This window comes from Seriola dumerili, unplaced genomic scaffold (genome assembly GCF_002260705.1).
Source record: "Seriola dumerili isolate Sdu_G_001 unplaced genomic scaffold, Sdu_1.0 BDQW01000149.1, whole genome shotgun sequence".
Taxonomy (NCBI): Eukaryota; Metazoa; Chordata; class Actinopteri; order Carangiformes; family Carangidae; genus Seriola; species Seriola dumerili.
The window spans coordinates 6,248,662-6,272,419 of NW_019174404.1; the positions used below are offsets into that span (position 1 = coordinate 6,248,662).

At 40.4% G+C, this 23,758-nt stretch overlaps 2 protein-coding genes across 5 annotated transcripts in view; one reads left to right on the forward strand and one right to left on the reverse strand.

The window, feature by feature from the left end:
* The window catches only part of hltf (helicase like transcription factor), a 12,291-nt gene extending 3,486 nt beyond the window's left edge, over window positions 1-8,805 (reverse strand). Inside the window, exons 1-20 of the mRNA XM_022750810.1 lie at window positions 8,722-8,805; window positions 7,975-8,177; window positions 7,691-7,857; window positions 7,220-7,362; window positions 6,958-7,043; window positions 6,560-6,631; window positions 5,873-6,064; window positions 5,434-5,508; window positions 5,288-5,348; window positions 5,045-5,108; window positions 4,740-4,807; window positions 4,572-4,619; window positions 4,346-4,456; window positions 4,159-4,250; window positions 3,516-3,659; window positions 3,170-3,302; window positions 2,817-2,952; window positions 1,985-2,164; window positions 1,689-1,804; window positions 177-358 (exon numbers count right to left, since the gene is read on the reverse strand). Coding sequence (XP_022606531.1) covers window positions 177-358; window positions 1,689-1,804; window positions 1,985-2,164; window positions 2,817-2,952; window positions 3,170-3,302; window positions 3,516-3,659; window positions 4,159-4,250; window positions 4,346-4,456; window positions 4,572-4,619; window positions 4,740-4,807; window positions 5,045-5,108; window positions 5,288-5,348; window positions 5,434-5,508; window positions 5,873-6,064; window positions 6,560-6,631; window positions 6,958-7,043; window positions 7,220-7,362; window positions 7,691-7,857; window positions 7,975-8,172 — 2,268 coding nt within the window. The 5' untranslated portion in view covers window positions 8,173-8,177; window positions 8,722-8,805. The remainder of the gene's footprint in view (window positions 1-176; window positions 359-1,688; window positions 1,805-1,984; window positions 2,165-2,816; window positions 2,953-3,169; window positions 3,303-3,515; window positions 3,660-4,158; window positions 4,251-4,345; window positions 4,457-4,571; window positions 4,620-4,739; window positions 4,808-5,044; window positions 5,109-5,287; window positions 5,349-5,433; window positions 5,509-5,872; window positions 6,065-6,559; window positions 6,632-6,957; window positions 7,044-7,219; window positions 7,363-7,690; window positions 7,858-7,974; window positions 8,178-8,721) is intronic.
* A 1,541-nt stretch (window positions 8,806-10,346) lies between these two features.
* LOC111225480 (serine/threonine-protein kinase PAK 2-like) lies at window positions 10,347-23,752 on the forward strand. 4 transcript variants are annotated; one of them, XM_022750384.1, is made up of 16 exons: window positions 10,347-10,568; window positions 10,667-10,777; window positions 15,859-16,052; window positions 16,150-16,256; window positions 17,337-17,484; window positions 17,591-17,607; window positions 17,710-17,823; window positions 18,085-18,208; window positions 18,328-18,391; window positions 18,508-18,556; window positions 18,970-19,082; window positions 19,191-19,308; window positions 19,967-20,066; window positions 20,185-20,381; window positions 21,132-21,269; window positions 22,099-23,752. In XM_022750384.1, the coding sequence occupies exons 3-16, from the start codon at window positions 15,875-15,877 to the stop codon at window positions 22,183-22,185; spliced, it is 1,554 nt and encodes a 517-aa protein (XP_022606105.1). In that variant the 5' UTR covers window positions 10,347-10,568; window positions 10,667-10,777; window positions 15,859-15,874; the 3' UTR covers window positions 22,186-23,752. The 4 variants fall into 4 exon arrangements, with proteins under 4 accessions (XP_022606105.1, XP_022606102.1, XP_022606104.1 ...); XM_022750381.1 differs by lacking the exon at window positions 10,667-10,777; XM_022750383.1 differs by lacking the exons at window positions 10,347-10,568; window positions 10,667-10,777 and adding an exon at window positions 13,782-13,883.
* Window positions 23,753-23,758: the final 6 nt, after the last annotated feature.

Genomic DNA, 23,758 nt, shown 5'->3' on the forward strand with positions numbered 1-23,758 from the left:
CACACACACACACACACACACACACACACACACACACACACACACACACAAAAACAGCACAGGGAAAAGATTAACAGCTAAATAACTGATTATATGGTAGTAAAAATGTACTTTTTGAGTTAAGTCAAATGATGACAAAAGTACAAACTCCTCTCTGCTGAGGGCAGCATACATACATGCTCAGAGCTGATGACCTGGGCGATGCAGGGCCGGCAGTAAACGTGGGCGCAGTGAGTAATGACAGGGAGACGGACGGAGTCCAGACACACAGAGCATTCCTCATCAGAGCCGCTGGCCAACACTAACCGCAGCTTCTCTATCAGACGCTCCCGCAGCTCTGCAGGCGTCGCTGCAGCACCTACAGACAAAGGGAGGGCACGGAGTGGGAAAGAAATCTTTGATACAAACATATATGTAAGCAAATTAAGTCAGAAGAGAGAAATCTTTCTGAAACCTGTATTAAGACAGAGGAACTAAATATTTACACAAGAACACAGCTTAAATGAACAGTATAACAGTGTTACAGTAATTGGAATCAGCCCCAAAAGCTTGATGTGCATCAGTCATTCTCACAGGTGACAATATTTGAATCTTTTCAAGATGTGCTGTATTATGTTGTAAGCTCATAATGAAGTTATTGTCCAAGTTTCAAATAAACAAATCACACTGAAAAGCTAAAGTGAATCTTGTATGGGGACCATAATGATACAGGTGCAGAGGAGGATCAAATTACCAAATGATCAATCTGTCCCCGAATTCTGTCAAAGAATATTGTTGAAATGAAGCAGAAATAGCAACAATATTTCTATTCATTTCCATTGTTTTTAATGAGTAATGAATGAAAAAAGTGCTACAGCATGCTACTGACAGAATAATAAGAATAACAGGAAAACACAGTGCAATTATAGCATTAAAGATGCCTCCTTTCCAGTGAGGTGTGGAAGTAAATCAAGCAAGCAAACATCATAGAGAGAACCAGGGCCCTGTAAACTTAAATGCAGATGACCCATCGTTAATATTATTCATTACACCTGTGGTTTTCTTGTCATCAGATACAAATGAAAGCCCCCACCCACCCATGACACATCTACACAGGTGTTTTCAATTATTCTGGTTGATTACATCTGCTCTAAGGACTGTGGGTGTGTGGAGGAAACACTCTTAGTAAAGTCACCTGTTCATTTTGGTATACAGATAGAATAAGGCAACTTATAGCTTTATGTCTGTCTGGGCTGTACGTGTTATTCATGGTGGGGTGATTGGGCTCAACATCAGCAGCGCAGCTGAACTTGTTTTTGTTTTTATTTTGGTGAACTTCACCTTTGAAATGAAGGCACTTAATTTCTGCATATGGCAGATGGTCAATGTGCTTCATAACCAGCTGTGATCTCAGCAAATTCTTCAGCCAACTTTAACCTGAACAGAAGTCTAATTAAGCCAAAGCATTGAAAACACCTGTGTGGGTGTGCTAGACCTTAAACAAGGCCAACTGTACATATACTGTTTGGTGTGTATCATTATAGGACTACCTGAATAGAAGCAATTGTTTTTTTCCTTTTTTAAAAACACAGCATATATCAAGCAAACAAATAAATCATTATTAGAAATCTCTAGGTGTTATATCAAGTGAGTTCAGAAGCTTTGCTCTCCTGAATCACATCATTATCTTATCAGACTGCAGGTTTTACCTAAATCTGAGGACATCTTTGCCAGCAGATCAGGGTGGCAGCAGTGCTGTCGAAGCCTCATCAGGATGGCCAACACATCAGCATAATTCCTCAGCACCGTCCCTTCTGCTACATATCTACACACACACACACACACACACACACATTCATATAAAACAATGTAAAATTGTTATAACATTCAACAGTATCAATAGTATTTGTCATGTCAAATGCTAATACTATAATAATATAATACTAATCTAATTACTCCTTGCACGCATGCATGTGTACACACACACACACACGCTCACATATACCTGCTGATGGTGTTTCTTCCTTCATTGCGAGCCAGCTCGTACTCCTCTCTCTCCTGCTGGCTCAGCTCCACCTGCTCCACATATACGGTCTTCTCAGGCAGAGACACCAGGGGGCACCCATTTACCTCACTGCTCTTGGTCCGCCGCAGGGTGATGCACTTCACCAGGGTCTGAAGGTTCCTGCACACAGTCAATTTATTAACATTGTCTGATGATCAGAATTATAATATGACAAACTTTCATAACTCACTCAGGATGCTACACAGGGAACTCATTGTAGTCTGTTAGCCTATCTAGCTATCCTATAAAATAGCAACCTGGCCTATAATCAATTACAGGAGATTTTCTCTTCAGTGTGCTTCCCGATTTGCCTCTCTCACCCATGTACACACACAATCAGATGATGATGGCAGCGAGCAATTATCCAAGGTGCTGGCCATATCATTGGGTTATGATATGTGTATTTAAAGTATCTAAATCATAAATCAATAAATAAGTATCTAAATTGACAAAAAGTTGCCAAATAATGTCAAGTGTATGCAATCACCACAGTCAGTCTGGCTTTTAAAACCAATTCTGTTTGTTACTAGCAAGAACAACAAGCAAGAAGTTGTAAACAATAGTAAAATTACAGTTAGGGGAAACAAAATGATTGTATAACATGTAGTATATACACATATATATTAGAATATGTATGGAATAAGATTGTACCTCAGCGATAACTTCTCTCAGACTGACTGTACCATTGCTTACTTACAGTAAATGAATGGTGCCCTCTGGAGTATTATTACTACATGCAGCAGTGTAAAATAGTGTATCAGTGAGCACTCACTGCACGCCGCCCCTGTGTCCTTGAGTAACGGGTCTCTGGATCACTCTGTTCCACCACTCTCTCACGTCGAATGGCTTGAGTCGTAAGAATGCCAGCAGCATCCACAGGTCTTTGACACTGTTCTGGATAGGAGTACCTGCAGAGGTAGAAGAAGGATGATATGCATAAACATAACCATATCACTAAAGTATTCAAAATGACAGTTTATAACCAGTACCTAACAGCTTTTGTCAAGGTTTAACTTAAAATTAAAATGAATTGTCAGTTACAACATTTGGAAAACAAGAATTTGGACACAATACAATTATATAAAGAGATCCATATGTGCTTGTGTGTGTTTAAAGACAGTGTACCTGAAAGAATCCAGCGCCGGATAGCTTTCAGGTTGAGCACAGCCTTACTCATCTGTGCGTTTGGGTTTCTAATGACATGTCCTTCATCCAGCACGACCCTCAGCCAGTTGATCCCGTGGAGCGGACTCTTATGCTGAAAGAGAAACAAACACGTATTGACATGGACTAAAACATACAGTCAAGGTGCAGGAAAGACATCCCTTTGCTTTTGGATAATTTTGCTCATCAAAATAAATTAATGCAGTCTGTACTACCATATCAAATTTGTCTCCCATGTGTCTTTTCTGTGTGAACACATCAGTTCACCTCGCAGCCACTGACATACATGTAATCTGTATTCGCTCACCCCAAAGTCAGCAGACAGAACGTTGTAAGTGGTGACCACCACATCCTGGGACGATAAAAACGTCTTGCTCCTGTTGCGCTCCGAGCCGTAATACAGATACACATTTAGCTTGACATTGGGATCCACATGCTGCTCAAACTGGTCCTGAATGCACACACAAAGGAGAGAGGAAGAAAAGATGACACACACTGACTCCAGGGATGACGAAGGCAGCATTCAATCTGGTGTTACAATGCGGCTGTTTGCTTTAACAGTATGTAATTTCACCAAGAGTAGCTTACAGGCTAGCCTTTCTCGTAACAGCACTAGAGCTGCAACTAATGATACTTTTCATTATCAATTAATCTGCTGATTATTTTCCTAATAAATAATTTTGTGTATAAATGTTAGAAAATACTTTGAACTTGCCCGAGTTCAACTTGCAGTATTCAAATTGCTGTTTTTTATTCAAACATCCATCCCAAACTCAAATATTTTCTATTTGCTATCCTCTATGAAAAAGAAAAGCATGAAGTCCTCACATCTGAATAGATGCACATTATTTTGTGTTTAACAACTAATCAATTAATTGACTAATTGCTTCATCTGTAAATTGAGTTGGGTGTCTGTGTGTGTGCTGTCTTGTGTGAGGCTGTATTCCTACCAGCCAGTTGCTGAGCACAGAGAGAGGGCAGATGATGAGAGTCGTTCTAGCCGATAATTCATCTGCACTCTCAGTGATGGAGGATTCCACACCTGCACACAGAAAAGGTATACACATATCTCCAATTTCACTGCATAAACCTACTTTAAAAAAATCACCATGTAAAAAACACACTGTTGAAACTCACTCGGTGTGGGAGTGGCCTTCTTGGCAGCTTTCTTCTTCTTTGGGGCTGTATCTGATGCTGAGCCACCCAGCGCTGCAGCAAAGTCCAGATCCTCCAGCAACACGGTGGCCCCTTGCATTTTAGGCATACAGATTACAATGATTGAGATCATTGAGAATCATAACTGGTACTTAAAACAATTTTGACATGCAAATATCATAGCACACAAACAGCTGGTGTGTTGTACCTTTACTGGGCTTTCGCTTAGTGGCTTTCATTTTTTCTTGGCTCATACCTGTAGGTGGAGAAGTTGGGTAAAAATGTATGTCAGTCATGAAAGAAGACAAAAGCCACACAGTGCCAACAAAAACTTAGAACTGAGAAAGGTGTGTAGGTTCTCACTGTCAGTTCTTACTTTTCTTTGACTCGCCTGTTATCTCCACTATATCTGGTGTATCAGCACAGATCACCTCCACCCGGGGACTGACCAATACAGGAACATATCAGGTTATGTTAAAAGAAAGTGATGGCCCTAAACATTATTAGGTTTACAGAGCAGGTGTGCAAACGTAGCATATATGTAGATCTGTATGAAAACATGTCCAGGTGCAGAAAATGTGTATTCTTTCCTTCAGGTATGATTAGCTATGGAGCTATAATTAAAACTATATCAGTTACAATATCAAGCCAGCATGTCATATTCATTTAAAACACACTTACGGGTCTGAGCATAGAGAACCAGCTGCTGTACCACTCACTCCTACTCCATCACCTGCGCTGCTTCCTGAAAAAAAGACGCCACATCAGCTCTCCTGTTAGTGTTAGACTTACTTACATGTAAGTTTGTGCAAATGCCCTCACATATAGCCAGAGAGAGAGAGCTGAAGCAAGAATGAGCATGAAGAAAAAAAAAAAAAAGATCAGCAACTCTGCAGCAGAAATTTTATTAAAAGTTGTGTGTACCTTCCAGTTTGGCGGCCATCTTTAGTTTACTTTTGGCTTTGACGGGGGAAGACCTCTCCCCCTGCACACATGTAAACAAACACTGCAGTTGACCACAAGTCACTTTGGCTGATTGAAAAGAACATATTCAGCACAGCTACCCTTACACATTTCTCCACAGGTAGTGGCTTCCCGTTGTGAAAGTTGGTGAGGATCAGAGCGATGGTTGTAAGAGTTTTTCCCTGAGAAACACAAACATGGGTTTTAGTGTTGATTCATGTCTGCTAGGATAGCAGCAGTGTGACGTCTGTTTTTGTGGTAATTGTAGGAAAAAAAGCAGCTCTGACAGGAGCAGCTTTATCTTTTCCTTCCTCATTCATTGGAGGCAACATATCATCTCATGTTTCCTGCCTGATTGTCAACGATGCAAACAAAAGTTTTGCACACGCATTTTTCTACTCTATGCTATAACCAGCGACTGACCAAACATAACATAATCAGTGAATGTATGAATTAACTTGTAATTCATCAATAAACAAATATTTTTTAATCTCTAATAATATTACATCTCTTAACAGTTTACAAGTAACAGTGTGTGTCACTCACCAGTCCCATGTCATCTGCCAGTATTCCCCCACGAACCCTCTCTGGTATTTCTTTGGCAGAGAAACACGTGAGGGTGTTGTAGTACAGCTCGCCTCTCTTCTCCCAGAAGGGCGGCAATGCAGATTTGTTTTCTCGAGCACACATCCAGGATAATGCCTGTTTCTGATGAAGCAGGAGAGGAGTACCCACAGACTACAGAGAGAGAGGGAGAGAGATGAATGCAAGACACTGATTTTAAAAAAAGGGAAACCAGAAAAGAAGAATAATGGAGGGTTGTCTCCTCATGTGACATCATTTCTCTTACTTCTGTAAACATACATTTTACATTTAAATTTGAGACATTTAGCTGATTCTTTTATCCACAGCAACTTCCAATTTGTTAAATGCAGAGTAAGCTCTAATTTCTAATTCGGCAGCATTAAAGAGGACCAATAGCAAAGAGTCTAAACACATAGGGCTCTAAATAATATTATTGTAAAACAGACTATTGGCCACTGTTTTCCATTTACTGAAAATAATAAAGAAATCTGAGGTTAAAAATAATATTATTCAAACAATAAGAAACAAGATAAAATCATTAGTTTTTGACTGAAGCATTGAGAGAGTAGAAACAAATGCAAAATGATTCAAATGTATAGTCAGATATGTAAAATGCAGACAGACAAACAGATCAAGGAAGTACTGTACCTGGGCTGCTTCTTTCTCCCCGTCTTTGCTCTCCATCAAGCCTTGGAACAGATTATCGAATGCATTCTTCAGCTGGAAAAGAAAAGAAATACAATACGTGTAAAAAATAAATAAAGCTTAAGCTGTATTAGGGCTGCTCCACAATGTTTACAACATGACTGCAAACGTATTGTCACTCCATGTAATTTTAGCATGAAAATTATACATTTAAATATGATGAATAATGACTTCTCTAAAATACAAAAATGTACTGTGATAATTGGACACATTAAGAAAGAAGAAGGATGTTGCCATGTGTTTTCTTCTCTGCAGATTTTTGCCAAATATTTCATTAAAATATTGCATAAACCCCATGCTATACCATCATATATCATATGAACTCAATTTGAGTAGATTACCTCCTCTGCAGTTAGTGGGATGGTCAAACCTTTTTTAGATGGCAATGAACCTCCCCCTGAACTTTTATATGATGCTTGACTTGCACCTGAAATCAAACATATGCAGACACACACACACATCCACAAACACAAAATAAGCAATGAAGTTAATGACAACTGAAAACCGACATCTGTAATGCAACAGTGTGAGCTACATGTGTCAATCTAAGGGGTTTTCCATCAGGATGAAAGTGAGGTTGGACAGTTGAGTGTATATGTGTACCTGCTGGTCTGCCTCCACCTGTGTTCAGTTTATAACCGCGACGTGCCATGCATTCAATCACAGCACTTTTGTTCTCTTCTCTGCCCCAGAAAGACAGCATCACAGGCATGGTGAACTTGTTTTTCGTGCCTGAGTACACCACCCTGACGCAGCAGAGAAACAAGCAATGACACACACACTCAAACACAAACTCACAGAACCCTCTGTAATGGTGCACACAAGAACTCAATGTTCCTCTTAACAGAAATGAATAAAAATGAAAAGGAGTACATGAAAATAAACAATGATTTGAAAAATCAAATCCCATACAGGTATTTAAGGGGAGAAGTTGTCAAAAGCAGCTATTTTTGCATCTGTTCAGGGTTAGTCAGGTATTGATGTGGGATTTCTAGGCTGACATTAATGAAGACGTTGCAAAAATCATATCCTGGCACAGTGAGGACACTGACACACCAATCACAATTTACTTACCCCTCTACTTTAGCCAAGTCGTTGTCCATGACGTGGGCCATAGCTGCTGCCAGCTCCCGCTTAATGTGTCCCACCTGGTTACCATAAATGTTGGCAACCATCACTGCATTGCGGTCGTGTGGATTATGGGGCTCTCGTACTAAACCAACCATTTCCCCTTGATTCACCTGTCCAGAGAGTCAAAAACAGATTATTTCTCAGGGTATATCTGCACTAGGTGGCAATTCGTGGCAGTTCTGTTTCACCTCCTCTGGGGAATAGAGGTGACCCTGATTGATCCTTACCACTCCTGTATAATATCTGAGGCCGACCACAGTGCCCTGCAGCTCTCCAAAAAGTACGCTGCCGTCTGCGTCTGGCTCCTCAGACGCTGCAGCTCTAATGGCCTGGGAGAGAGTCTCTGCACTGGTCTCATGGCGGTCTGTGAAGAGGTCCACCTCACTGTACCTGTCCCAACCAAACCTCCACCCGCGGGAAAACATAACACCTGGAGCACACACAGAGACATGCAACAACAACAAAAAACAAACAAACACACAAACAGACAAGAAGAAGAATGTCAGTTTTGAGAAACAGGTAGCGGCGAGAAACTTAAACTTATAAGATAAACACTGGTTTTTAGGCCACACAGAGTTGGAGCTGCAGGTTGTAACGACAGCCAATGTTGCACCAGGCATAAAGCTAAGAAGTTTCACAAGACACGAAGGTGCAGAATCACGAAACTAGCATAAAACGTATCCCTACATTTGAATACATCGGAATTACCAAACAGTAAAGTCAGCTAGCCAAGTGACCAACAGCTTTAACTATTACACCTGTGACTTAATTACATGGCCGTCAAGATAACATTTTCATTAGTTAAAGCCACACTGATGCTGACAATTATAAATCTTAACGTTAGCTTGTAATAGCTGGTTTGAGTAAACGTTACACGGTTGTTAGCTTAGTCAGTCCTGCGCTGTTTTGTCTAATAATGTGTCCAGTTACAGACAGAATACGTTATTCGTCAGTATTTAACATTTCGTTCATACTATTATTTTTTTTCCCTCGACGAAAGTCTGATTTTCAGCTGTTTGGCGTTTCTGATGTTTGAGCTACTTTCCTCCTTGCTGCTGTGTGATCAGGAGGAGTTAAGCAAGCTGCAGTTAGTGTGGAACATCCGGTAAAAATCTTCAAAATAATTGATTTAATTCGTGTCATTTTATAATGATGCAAATTACAAATAGTTTGTTGAGTCATGTGTATATAGTTTTTAAAATGTAACAATATTATAAATAATACAATATCTATGGCCTGTAATGATGTGACCCAGGTAACTCTATAGGCTGAGTAATTCACTGACTGAGCCACGGAAATTTAATGAAATTAGTTTAGGCCAGAAGCCAGAGGAATTTCATTTATTCATTTATTTATTTATTCATTGGTAGCCCAGTGTATATCATCATAACACAGTTATTTTAACGACTTATAGCAACTCTTACATGTTAATTAACAGGTGTATGTATGTTGCATTAAAATTTGAATCCTGTATATTTAGATAGCTAACAGTTTTTGCAAGCTATACCTGCCAGTTTGCTACAGTTTTGAATGGTTAAAATAAATTCAGTATAGAGGCTGAGTTGAGCAAGATAGGTTATCTTATTTAAATTTCTCATTGACAATTAAGGTACTGCGTGTAAGTACTAACACACAGTATTAACACATAGGCAAGAGTTCCACATCCTAGTGTTTGTGGGATTTGAGGCCTGCTTTCTTTTCTTTTCTTTTCTTTTCTTATCTATTTAGTGTTTAGAATTTTTTTTAAATGCCAATTTACTTTATAAAGAAACAATTAAAATCCAAATCAGCTTCATTGGCCAAGTTTGTGAACAAACACAAGGAAATGGACTCTTGTTTCTAGTGGCTCTCTATACTTACACGCAGTAACAATAATAATGTTCACAAATATTCACATGGACATACAGCAAAACACAAGGACAACAAAGCTGAACTAACATAAGTAAACATAAACATAGGACTATTATTTACAATTAAGTAGGTGGGAAAATAGATACATACAAAGAGCAACAACAAATGGATAACACCATACATTGTCTATATACAAATCATACAGCTGCTGATTGACTTAACAGAAAATTACTTGGTAACTTTCAATGAATTACTTTTCAAGCAGAATGCAGAATATATTATGGTCAAATGCATTTTTCAGTTTTATTTTTCACATTGTAAATTGACCAAATTGGACTAAACAAGCAATCTGAATACATCACCTTGGGCTCTGGGAAACTGTGACCTTTTATTTTTTGCTGAGCTTATATAGATAAATGATTGATTAGTTAATCAAGATTAATCAATAATGAAAATTCTAAAAAAAAAAACTGTTGCAGCCTCATTTACCAACTTCATAGAAAAAAATAAATATTGCTATTATTAGTCATCTTTGCAGAGTAGCTAAAGTTTAATCTGAAAATTAAGGACACCTTGTTTCCGGTATTGTGACCATTAACTTTCAATGTAAACACAAGAGCAGTTGCAGTATAGCCAGCTGCGTTTTACGCGCCCTTTGAGTTTTGCCCAATGAGCGCTACGGAAGCCGTGAGGTTCCGATTCCTCGGTCTGTTTCTACGACGTTCCGCTTCCTCTTCGCCAGGTTCCTCCCCGGGCAAAGCAAAGAACCAGGCTGAGAGCACTCAGGGGAGAGAAACGGGAACAAGGTGCTGTGTGTTAGAAGACCCTTAAGTTTTTCACATCACCGGGAAAGTTGGTGAAATCTCAGCGTCAAATCTGGACTTTAAACGGACTGAAAATCTGTAGAAACGGGGCGGAGTTTCGGGAGTTGACCAGAGTGTGGCTGATAGTTTGCGGTTGACAGCAACCGGTGAGTTTAGACTTGCTCATACAATACAGCCAGTCCGAGTGTGTTTTTACACATATGTTGCTTATTTTGTTTACCACTAACTGTTGTATTTTGCACAGGAAGCATTCAGACTCAGAGGCAACTTCTTCCATAATTGTCACGGAGATACTTTTCCTGTCTCTGAAGGGAATAAAGATACAGTACAGCAGGCGAGAGATCCAGATCCTAGGGTTAGTGGGATTTGTGGTCTGCTTTCTTTTTAATTTGAACCAAAGTAATGACAGTCTACAGGGACACTATAGTATTGTAATAACATGCAATGTTTATATCAAACATCTGTGATAACAGCCGGTGGAGGCTGGTCTGCATGACATAAATGGGCCTTTAAATGTCTGACAAGCAGTTCAGAAGCTGGTTCAATAAAATGTGATTTGATCAAGCAGAAGACAGAATAGCTTTAAACAAACACACAGTAAAATATAGTGTATTTATAAGTTACAGTACATGGCTGTTTGGATTAATGGAAACTTTTCAGCTCAAGGTTTGAAAATGATCACTTTTGTAACTTTTTAGGATGTTTGAGTCAAAAAAAGGAGAATAAAAATCAAATGTCAGTATTTTTCCACCAGGATTGTAGTCCTGGCAGTGTAAACAGGTTTTAAACAGCATTCAGATCTAAAATGACCGTTAGTCTTGTCATTCTGTTATTGTTGTTATTCTTTCAACTACTTTGATAACCAAATTATTGTAAACATTTGCTTGCTCCAGCTGTTCAGATGTGGCGATTACCTGCTTTTTTGCCTTGTGTGTTAAGTCGCAAAGTATACTTTTGGATTTTGGATTTTTTTCTGTTGAGCAGCCAAAACAAGTTGTTTGAATATGTTGCTTTTGGCTCTGGAAAATTGGAACGGTATGGGTTTCACAGGGAGAGTCTGGACTTAGAAACCTCAGTAGCTCTAAAATCCTGGCTCTGGCGTTGCCTGTGAATGCTACACATCAAATCAGTGTTTAAATCTGTGACTGCGATTTAGTAGTCCGGACTGCTAATCCTGCAGGTACACTGAACCACTGTCATTCATGCTGTAAGTCCCGAGGCTGCTTGTGTACCTGGTCCAAATTGTGGAGTCAAGTTCTGACAGTTGCCTGGGACCTCAGGTTGCCAGGTTGGTGATTTTGATCAGTCATAATGTTGACACAGGGGTGAGGCAGCTGTTTGAATAACAGGATAAGGTGCTCAGTGTGGGTGTGCAGCTGGGCAGTGTGTTTATGCTTCATTCACTGCCAGACCCATAATCAGTGAAGTGACTGTAGAAGCTACTGAGCTCAGACAGAGTGTGTGTGTGTGTGTGTGTGTGTGTGTGTGTGTGTTTTTTATGTTAAATTGTGTATATTTTATTTTTCTGTGTCATTGAATGAAAGGGGGTGGAAGTGGTTTGTGTGTGTCAGCTTCATCACTCCTTCCAGGAAGTCCTCCGCAGAATTTCCTTTTATAGAAGCCAAATACAAAAGGCTTGCTGTCCACTTCCTGTAAACACCTCGGCGGCTGTGTTTGCAGCACTCTGGTTGGCAGGCCTGGTCCTGTGACCTCTTTTGGCGCTCGGGGAGTTCCAGGATGAGGAAGTGGGCTTCCCTTGACGGTGACCAATCGCAGGGAATAGAAAGTTCCCTGACACAACGAGAGCGCGGCGAATGAGGAATAGAAATTATAAAGGGCAGAGTGATGAGACAGGCTCAGACGCACAGCGATGATGTCCTCTGTGGATTGAGGACAGATGAGAGATGCAGCTGGCGGCTGCCTGGATATAAAATAGTATGTTTGGTTACCAAGAATGTGGAGTTTGAGGGAATAAATTAGAAAAAAAATAAAGGCTCAGAGACAGGAATGTGAAGGAAATGTGCACCCTACATTTGCAAAAGAAACATATCCACATCAGTAGAGCTCAAACTGTTAGCCATCTGATCTATTAGTAGACTGACAGCAATCGATTGATCATTTTGGTCACTTTTTGAACAAAAACACTAAGTATTTCCTGGTTCCAGCTTCTCAGATGTAAGGATGTGCTACTTTTCTCTGTTTTTATTTACAAATTGCAAATTCAGTATCTTCCGGTTTTGGGCTGCGGGTCAGACAGAACAAGCGATTTGAAGATGTCACTTTGGGCTCTGGGACTATTTTCACTATTTGTTTTTTACATCTTATAGACAAAACCCTTCATCTAGAAAATAATTAGCATATTATTTGATCATGAAAATATGAATTAGTTGCTGCCCTACACAGCAGGAAGGGATAGAGAGTAGGGTAATAATTATTGAGATGATCTTTTAATGAAAAATATCACTTCAAATCTTTTTTGGCCCATGTCCATTTAAAAATAAGAAATGTCCATGTTTGTAGCCACAGCCAGTAGCCGGTTAGCTTAGCTTAGCATGAAGACTGGGAACAGGAGGGAACTGCTAGCCTAGCCTGCTATGTTTTAAGGAGTTTATGTGCGATTCTGTGGAGAGGCAAGCTAATTAATCCATTAATCATGCCAGTAGTAACAGAGTGTGGGCACAAGCATGTAGCCCGCAGTGCTGATGTGTGCACCTGCCTGCTTCCCTCAAAGTTTGTGCTGCTGTGCTCAGTAACTTAGCTCACAGCTACATAATGGATGTTCAAGTGCTCACAATGGAGGCCCTGTTGGAAAGGGGAGTGTGTGCTTTAGGGCAGGGAATGTGTGTGTGTGTGTGTGTGTGTGAGATGGGCTCCCTGCATGAGGAGGAGCCTTGTGCGTGTCTGTGTGTGTGTGTGTGTGTGTGTGTGTGTGTGTGTGTGTGTGTGCGTGTGTGCGTGTGGGTGCGCGTGTGTGTGTGTGTGAGATGAACAGGAGAACACGCCTGCTGCAGCCCTGCAGCTATGGAATTCCTACAGAGAGACAACTTGTCTCAGCCTGGCCAGCCAGCACCCAACACTCAGTCCAGAACACACAAACACACACACACACACACACACACACACACACACACACACACACACACACACACACACACACACACACACACACACAGACTTTTAAAATACAGACTTTTAAAATGCACATTAAGGCTGAGGCTAAGGCTAATTTTATCCTGCCAGGGCAAGAATACACTTGTTCCATCCAAGATCGCTGAGGAATGAGGCGGCCTGCTAAGACCTGCCCTGAAGAAGGGAGAAAAGGGAGAAAGACGGGAAAGTAAACTGTGAGAGCTAAGTAGATAAATGATCACTGGGGAAGGAGGTGCACACACTCGCTGGGAATACGGCAGATTTTATTGTTTAGCTGGTCTTCTGTAAGACACAGAAGAAGCGACAAACAGGTGAGTACTTGGCAGTTTCAGATGAAAAAGGAGAAACTACTGAAAGTTTGGGGGTGAAAGTGTCACTGTTTCGGTACGTTGACTAGCTCCTCGGGTTGTGGTTTATAATATTGGGGGGTTGCCACATTGGAAAATTTGAGATTTACGCTCATGATCTAAAGTGTGAAACGCCACTACAGATAGCACACAGCCGTCCTGCCAGCTGGGATAGCTCCCATCATAGACTCAGACGTACAGCGCAGTGAATGTTTCAGAAATAATGCAGGAAGGGGAATAATGTAACATTGAGTCAAGTTAGTGCTGATGTGTCTTCAGTTTGTGGTCTGGGGGCTCAGTTATTATACAGGGCAAAGCAGAAGTGAAGTGACGTCAAAGGCCTAATGTTGTGTGTAGAGTCTGTATCAATCTTCGCAGTTGGAACGTGACATGACAGGAGGAGGGTTAATATGTGAAGAAGAGGTCATAGGCATACGTACCTGAGCCGCGTTTCTTTATCCAAGTTTAATACGCGCTGTGTCATCGGTGGTCAGACACAGGAAGTGAGGGAACCTTTGTTTGCTTCCTGTTTCCTGTGCTGTGATGTCACCAAGAATGCAGGCTGCAGCTCAGAATTAATCAAACTGTTTGCTCTGCAAGACTGTTAGAAGTGCTTTTGTGGTTGACAGTTTCATGTGTGCGCGTGTCTGTGTGTCTGTGTGTCTGTATGTGTGCATGAGTGTCTACTGTCTCAGTTTTCACCATATTAGGGTAATGGATGAAACTCAAATCCTGTGCATGGGTAAAAATAACAGTTCAGCAGTGTTAAAGTACAATTACAGATGAAAGTCATCCATTCAAGTACTCACTCTGCAGAAAAAATAGTGTTTCTATTATTTTGTCCATCTCATTTATATTGGTGAATGTAGGTCAAATCGTAGAAACACGTCTCAGTATAATGCAGCTAACCCTAAACTACAATCTCCAAAATGATCACACAGTTGAACCAACACCTTTCAGAAACAGTTTCAAGTAAAAACGGATCATTATAACCTACATAAAGGAGGATTTACTACAGGACTGGTGTATTAGACTGCATTAGTTTTCTGGCAACTGGTTGTGCATACATGAATCTTTAAATACAGTTGGACAGTTTAAGTCCAGTGGTTCTCACCCTGGGGGTAAGGCCCCCCAACAAGGTGACAATATAATTTCTATTCATGTTTTTCGGCAATTCAACCCTTTTTGAGCCTCAAACAGTTATTTGAATTAAACCATCTGAGAAGTGTAGAAAGGGAAATGTCTCTTTGGTGGAACTGCTGCTAACCTATAAACAAGGGGACCGAGGACAATGTTTTTTTGTTAGGGATCACAAGCCAAAAAGGTTTATGAACCACTGGAATAGTTCATAACAAAATACTGTAGTTTATAGGCTTAGAATAGGTTCTTTTATGTAAAATCATAATCTGAAAAGTAGCTAGTAAACTGTCACACTACCCAGCTCAGTTCTCTTTCTCCGTCTTACTGCGCTCATACCATTCTCAGTCACCCACTCAATCTAAGACGCTCTTCTCTCTCTCTCTGTCTTGCTGCCTCCTTTCCTTCCTCATTCATCTGTAAACGTGAACGAGACTCAACACGTCACTTTGACCATTCAGCCTCGCTTCCTGCTCTCACACTCTGTGTTCCCTGCGCTACAGCACTCAGTGCTGCTCCACAGATTGCGGCCTGGATGGATTAGTTAGGTCTGTGTGAGTCTTTCTTAATTTGGTGTTCAGTTGTTTCTTTCTGTGTGTAATAGAGGCGAAGCTTTTCTTGCAGCTGTTCCACTGTAGCATTTTTGGCTAACATGTCATGCTTTGACTAGCATTGTGAAATTGTAAAAAAAAAAAAAAAACCCCAAAAAACAGGAAGAGGTGAACCAGTGATTGAGCGCACAACAGACTTGCTGCATGTCTTGAATGCCTTCAAATTTGTGCATCTTATCCCTATTCTGCAGGTGTACGTGTGTGTAGATGTGTGACAGCGGAGTGTGTGAGGACAAGCCCCCCGCCCCCCCTGTCAGGATGAGCAGCCAAGGAGGAGGAGCCAAGGACACCCAGTCAGCCAATCACAGCTCTCGGCCGCTGCCGTCTGTACCGGAGGAGAGGAAATCCAGAAACAAGATCATTTCCATGTTTGCCTCTGAGAAAGGTGAGGGAGAATACACATATATACACAGACATACAGTAAAAGACTGTGTGCATGGCACTGGATGACCCACATATTGACCCTTGACCTCTACCTGCAGGAGGCAGGAAGAAGGACCGGGACAAGGACAGACCTGAGATATCCTCCCCGTCGGACTTTGAACACACCATCCATGTGGGTTTTGATGCCGTCACTGGAGAGTTCACTGTAAGTGCCTCACCTTGATACTGTGCAAAATGCTTGTTTATATTTGTAACCATTTTACAGACCTTGATTGGGTTGCACCAGCTTTTCATAAATCCATCCCTGTGTTTGTGTGTAAAGTCTTTCATATGTTTGTAGATACCACTTTAAACAAGTGGTAATCTAAATTGTGTTGTGCCATTTAAAACTTAAAGGAGAACATTGTGGAAAACACACTTCCTTTCTTGCCAAGATTTAAAGAAGATTGATATCACTCCCATGTGTATATGGTTAACATGTAGCTGGAATCGGTTAGCTTAGCTTAGCCTAAAGACTGGAGACAGAGGGAAACTGCTAGCCTGTCCAAAGTGCAGCACCTTTAAAGCGCACTGGTTTCCAGTGACATATTTGATATACAGACACACAAGATGAGAGTGATATCAATCTACTCATCTATCAGAAGTCACTGTAGCATCACGAACTGTATCATCACTGCGAAAAAAAAAGTTATAGGGAGCCAAACAATGTATTAAACCTAACTGTTAATCCTTTGTAAATGGAGGTATGACTTTGTTTTGTTGTTTTATTTTATGACTTGTTGTATTAATATACCGTATGCATATGTAGAGAAATATAGGTGTGTTAGCAGTGTTCATTTAGTATAAGTGGGATACATCCATTTATGCTTGGCTGACTTTGGTAATGGTGTCTTAGGTTTTTGGCATAATGTGTATGTTGTGTTATTTTTGTGAAACGTGATCTTCTTTTAAAATCTTTATTGAACAGCATTTTTATTAAACATAATTACATATTACCTCTTTTACTCTTCTACTAAACTACTCTTACTGTTACTAATCCTGGCAGTTAGTGGGTGTAAATATTTAGAGGCAGCTAATCTCTGCATAAGACCCAGTTTGTGTGGTGTGGATATTGGATGGAGTCCCAGATGAGAGAGCTACTAGCTGTATGATTAAAGTTGAAACGTTGCTACAGGGGCTCCTCCGTGTCATCTGGATATATCACCTGTGTTATTTTTGTTCTTATTTTTAGATCTCTATATACCTTTTTCAAAGTGCGCGTGTGTGTATGTGTGTGTTTGTCCAGGGCATGCCGGAGCAGTGGGCCCGTCTCCTTCAAACCTCAAACATCAGTAAATCAGAACAGAAACAGAATCCTCAGGCCGTCCTCGACATTCTCAAGTTCTATGACTCCACCAGTGGAAAACAGAAATACCTCAGTTTTTCCGCCTCGGGTCAGTTTTCTTTCACTCAGCAGACAAATAAAAGTCCAGTGTTGTAGCTCTGTAGACTCACTCCTCTGTCCTTACACTTCCTCTTGTATTGTTTTATCTCTTTCAGATAAAGACTCACAGTCGGTGAGTAGTTCCTTTCGTTACTTCCACTCTGATTCATTACATCAGATTGAGCGCATTCAGTGAATTTCATTCTGTTCTATCTGCGTATGTTTGCTGTTGCAGCAGTGTAAGCAGGGTACAGTGACCTCCCCGTCAGGTGGCAAGGATGGTGACGATGATGATGATGACGATACGCCACCTCCAGTTGTGGCCCCACGGCCAGAACACACAAAATCAGTGAGTCATGATGGGAAAGATTGTGATGTTAGAGGACACATTGTTATTTTGTACAATATTTACAAAAATAGAAAATATAAAACCACCTACTTTAACATTTTATTTTATGCATTTAGCTGAAATTGTTACCCGGAGTAAATTTTCATCTTTAGTACAGTGAATTATTCTGAATATCCAATCACCAAAAAATACAAACAGCTAAAAATGAAAGATCATCTAAGGTCAGTATTCTTGAAATTTTTCTCTCCCATGTTGTGTCAGGTGTACACGAGGTCGGTGATAGATCCACTCCCAGCTCCAGAGGGAGATGCCGCCTCGAAGGCAGCTGACAAACAGAAAAAGAAGGGAGGCAAAATGACTGATGAGGAGATCATGGAGAAACTAAGTATGCAAACCACACTCAGTTACACACTGAAAATGACACAGTGCGGGCAGAGCCACTTCTATTTTTGGCTTCAGTAGAGCTGACTTAACAGTTTTTTTTTTTTTTTTGGTGTCTCCTAGGAACTATTGTCAGCATTGGAGATCCTAAGAAGAAATACACTCGCTATGAGAAGATCGGCCAGGGGTGAGTGTGGGAGGTTAAGCAACACTGAATTGTGTTGGACTGGAAGTAAATAGCAGTAATGGGAAAAAATAAGGAAAGGCCTTTAATTTCAACTGTCACTGTTTTCCCAATTTCAGGGCGTCTGGCACTGTTTACACAGCCATAGACGTTGCCACAGGACAAGAGGTAAGGTGACTTCATCTTGTGTCTCTTCCCCTTGAAAATTAAACCACTTCCTGAACCACTTGCAGTTTTCAGACATAAACACACACATGCTATAAATCTTAGGACTCAGCAGGAATTTATTCTTGGGAAAGCGGAGATGATTTTGGCGAGAATTACTGGGAAATACCAAGACCTCAATTCCCGGCATTCAGCCCTTATCAGAGGAATACAGCTCTATGCAAGACACATGTCTAGGGAACCTATTTATCCATGCTTTGTCTTGGCAACTTTACATCTTCTGAATTTGACAGTCCAAATATCAGAGTGTTCAATTAATGCTAACAAATGGCAAATGAATTAGTTGTATCTTGCAGTTACCCAGATATTCTGTGTGTGTCTTTGGTACCACATTTAAAGGATGCTGTGTTTCACAGGTGGCCATCAAACAAATCAACTTGCAGAAGCAGCCAAAGAAAGAGCTGATTATCAACGAGATCCTGGTTATGAAGGAGCTGAAGAACCCCAACATTGTCAATTTCGTAGATAGGTAACACCAACCTAACACATCCTATGCAGACAAACATACAGTACACATCTGTAATAATGTGTGAGTCCACTGCCTTGTGAATCTGATCATCCATGTGTGCGTTTTTAGTTTCCTCGTAGGAGATGAGCTTTTTGTGGTGATGGAGTACCTGGCTGGTGGCTCCCTAACTGATGTCGTGACGGAGACGTGCATGGACGAGGCTCAGATCGCCGCTGTGTGCAGAGAGGTGGGACTCTTCTCAGACAGCTGAGCTTACAGAAGATATCAGTGAAGACCTGGCAAAGCACTAGTGTCACACAATTCAGGAAATCCACTGATGAGACAGACACTTTCACTACAATATTACCACTTGGGGCTTAATCGTCTCATGTCTTCCTGTGACTCATTTATAGGCAAGGGTCTGTGTTTATCAAGCGTCTGAGAGTAGGAAATTAGGTATTTTTTAGCATTTCCATGGTCAACTTTCAGTGTTAGTCTTTAAGAGTGATGATGAACATGGGCCAAAAATGACCACACAATTTGCAAATCGTATTCCATAGTGGAAATCTGCAGTATTTCCCCATGAATTAATGTGTGTCTGTCTATGTATAGACTGTATACGTCTGTTTTCGTACTCTCTTTAAAAAGAGAACCCGATTTGGGATTTAATAATAATTTGCAGGCTTTTAAGTAGTACTAGCGTTATTTTACTTCTTTGTTATTATGAACAAATTCTATGAAATTACCTCTCAGCACACGGGGGCTCTCATCTTTTTGTCTCTACCAGAACTTACAGAAAATATTCAAACCTGCCTACATTTTTTAAAATATGTTTGTCTGTGGCACTTATGTAAACAGTACATCAACTTTTGGGGATGCTAACCTTTCTCCCGCTCCGCATTCAGGTCCTTCAGGCTCTGGAGTTTCTACACGCCAACCAGGTCATCCACAGAGACATCAAGAGTGACAACGTACTGCTGGGAATGGACGGATCGGTCAAGCTCAGTGAGAGAGAGAGCACACGCAAAAATATGCACAGATCCACGGACACATATCTTAACTCTGATGAGGAACGTGAATAAAATGATCTCAACCCATATTTTTTTTTTCTCTCTCTTTGCAGCTGACTTCGGCTTCTGTGCCCAGATCACTCCGGAGCAGAGCAAACGCAGCACCATGGTGGGGACTCCATACTGGATGGCTCCAGAGGTGGTGACCAGGAAAGCCTACGGACCCAAAGTGGACATTTGGTCTTTGGGGATCATGGCCATAGAGATGGTGGAGGGAGAGCCTCCATATCTCAACGAGAACCCTCTCAGGGTGAGTGTGTGCTGCGAGGAAGAATGGGCACACGGCTGTTTTGGTGTTTGTGAGTTCAGTTAATCTTTTAGTTTATGAAATTTCATTAAAATTGTGAAACATGTCCATCACTATTTCCAGGAGCCTAAGGCAACATCTTAAAATTGCTTTTTGTGTCTGATCAACAATCTAAACCCCAAAGATATTTAACAATATGAAACTGAAAAACACCAGAAACTCCTCACGTCTGAGTAGCTGGAACCAGACACTGTTTGCCATTTTGGCTTGATAAATGACTTCAACAATCAATCATCAGAGTTGTTGGTGAGAAATTGATTTGTCACTATAGACTAATCAATTTATTGACCTCATATTTCAGTAAAATCTCTTACATCTCATACAAAATGAATCACAGTGACTTTGTGATCCCCTGGCTTCTCCTCTAGCACCACCATGAGGTCAAAATTTCAATTCTTCAGTTTATGACAAAAAAAAAAACCTGCATAACTAAAGATATTCCCATCAGCTCTTAGCCTTGTGTCTGGTTTCTACCTCTGTGTCTGTATCGCAGCTTCACAGCTGTGATCGTCAAGTGTCACATTTGATCATTAGTATTAGAGCATTATAGAGATATATATAAAATTATTAATGTTGGAGATACTAAACAGTTAATGTTTACAAGGATGAACACTGAAGAAACTAAATTATTATTGGAATGCTTCAAGATGATATTATACTGCTTTTCTTACCATGCTATTGTGCTGGTCTTAGGCATTGTATTTAATTGCCACCAATGGGACTCCTGAGCTGCAGAGTCCAGAGAAGCTGTCCCCTGTCTTCAGATCCTTTCTGTCCCGCTGTCTGGAGATGGACGTGGAGAAACGAGGATCAGGCAGAGAACTGCTGCAGGTAGAACGCGGCCTACACGCTCATACTACATATCAATATATTTCCTGCATACGATCAGTAAATCCTCGCATCTAAAAGGGTGAAACCAGAAGATTCTTGACATGTTTGTTTGCAGAGTGATTCGAACATGAATTCATTATTAAAATAGTTGCAGAGTAAGTTGCAAGTGTATCTGTATGATATTAAAACAAAAGCATTATAGAGAGATCTTAAATTAGAACCTTGGGAGAGGCATATATTTGGCTAATGAAATTGTATTGTTTAAGTATAAATGGAGCCTAAATGCTTAAAAGAATAATTTGGCATCTTGAGAAATACACATTCACTTTCTTGGTGAGGATTTTAGGAGAAGATTGATGCCTCTGTCATGTCTGTAGGGTAAGTATGTAGCTGGAGCCAGCAGCTGGTTAGCTTAGCTTAGCACACATCGAGTAACTTTTCCGATGGTTGCCTGGGTAGAGATAGTCCAGCGCATGAAGCCCTGTAAAATGACAAACTGTCACTCTCGCACTTTGGTTTTTGTACAGACTAAACAAATAGGTATATGTTCATGACTATAATGTGTTATAATAGTCAGCTTTCTAGTGGGTGGATTTTGGCACTTTTGGACCAGGGCAGGCTAGTTCCTTGTGTCCATCCAACAGTCCAAAACCAAAAGATATAAAATTTTATCTTCACAACTAACCAGAGAGTGTAAAATGTGACATGTTTATTTGTCTTTTACTCTTTGTAGGTAACTGATGTTTGATTGATTCCAAAAATGTTCACCTCATTCCTCAACTTATGGTATTTCATGTGTGCACTCCTTTGTCTGGCTGTCTGTCTGTAGCATCCATTCCTGAAGCTGGCCAAACCTCTGTCCAGCCTCACCCCGCTCATCCTGGCAGCCAAGGAGGCCATGAGGAGCAACCGCTAAATCCCAGTCTCTAAAGACTTTAAGACCTAACGCCAATGACATCCAAACCAGCCAGCATCTTCTACTGGTCTACGTATGATGGTCATCAGACCTGCTAGTGTTTGTGTTTTTTCAAAAGGGTCATAAAATGCATTTCCACTCATCCCAGTGTTTCTGTACTGAAGCCATATTTATCTTACCTTCGAGCCTCAGTTCAAATCTGCATAAGGCCATAGTGTGTTCTCTATTTGTTGCTGCAAACGCTGGTTATTATGCATATCTGGAATGTGGGATTATTGTTGCACAGGTTCAAGACTTTTTACACACCAAGGCTCACATTCACAAAGGATCTTATCTTACCACTGGGAGTCCCCCCTAAAGTCACTAAAAGCTCCTATTGAGAGTTTCCTCTTAAGAGCAGTTCACAAAGCTCCTGAGAGTTGCTTTTACAGAGGAAATGAGGAACTCCTTAGAGGAAGAGAAGGGACAGGGGGGGCTATGGTATGCTATGGATGACATCAATGCTGTGTCTCAACTCCATACTACATACTAATTATAAGCAGGCCATGTTTATGTTGTATGTTCCTACTGAAAAGTGCCAAAATAAACTTAACTATACTCAAAACAGTCAGTATGCTGACTTAAAAAAAAAGACCCCTTGATTTCTCAGTGTGCTGTTGATGAACACTACTTGCTTACAATGCAATGCACAAAGGAAATGGAGGAGCTGCGCATAGCTGGAAAAAAACAAACAGAAAAAACTGTTATATGTTCTGCTGTTTCTCTGTGAAGTTTAATTGGAGGTGCAGTAATTATAAAACAGTTAAGTATGTTGATTTACCATATACTAACTGCAAAGACAGTGTACTATAAAGATTAGTATGTAGTATATACTGTATAGCAGTAGCATGTAGTATGAAATTGGGACATAGTTTAAGTTTCATGAATGAGCTTGTTAGCTAAATGAAATATATTATGTATAATTTCCCCAATTATACAGGAACACAAGAACAAATTCAATTGAATAAACATAGATGGATCTAATCTTCACTTCACATTATCTCATTTGAATAAATTTTTGAGGCCCAGCAAGGTAAAAGTAAATGTTTGTTTTCCACAAAAAAGGGAAATATTTGAGATAAGAATTTAAATTTAAATGAATCATTTATCAAAATAGTTGTATTTTTTTGTCGATTAATCGTTTAATCGATTAATCATATCAACTCTGCTTGGGATTGTTTGAGATTAAAGTTTTATGACATGAGCGAACTTGTTCATTGTGAGAAATCTAGAATTTTGGTGTGTGGAGAGAATGGAACTTTTGCAACTGGTTTCCATGGCTGCTGTTGCTGTGGTTACATGTGTGCATTCTGACAGGGGTCCATTAGGTCTGAAAGCAGCCTGGAAAACTACAGTGTACTAAAGTTGTGCTGCACTGTGGCCTGGCATGGGACAGTGCAGTCTTTGTGCAGTGGAAAAGCCATACCAGTGTCCTGGTTTGACCCCGTATCTCAGTGAAAATCAAGCCATTCCAGTAAAAGGGTGGGATTCAAATTTTAGAGTTTTTTTTTTTTTTTTTTTTTTTTTTTGATTT

Excerpts from the sequence above, each read along its gene's own strand:
- LOC111225480 (XM_022750384.1), top strand. The coding sequence starts at position 15,875 with ATGTGTGACAGCGGAGTGTGTGAGGACAAGCCCCCCGCCCCCCCTGTC. Across the intron at positions 16,053-16,149 it reads CATGTTTGCCTCTGAGAAAG|GAGGCAGGAAGAAGGACCGG; the intron begins GTGAGGGAGAAT and ends CTCTACCTGCAG. Across the intron at positions 18,209-18,327 it reads GGAGATCATGGAGAAACTAA|GAACTATTGTCAGCATTGGA; the intron begins GTATGCAAACCA and ends GGTGTCTCCTAG.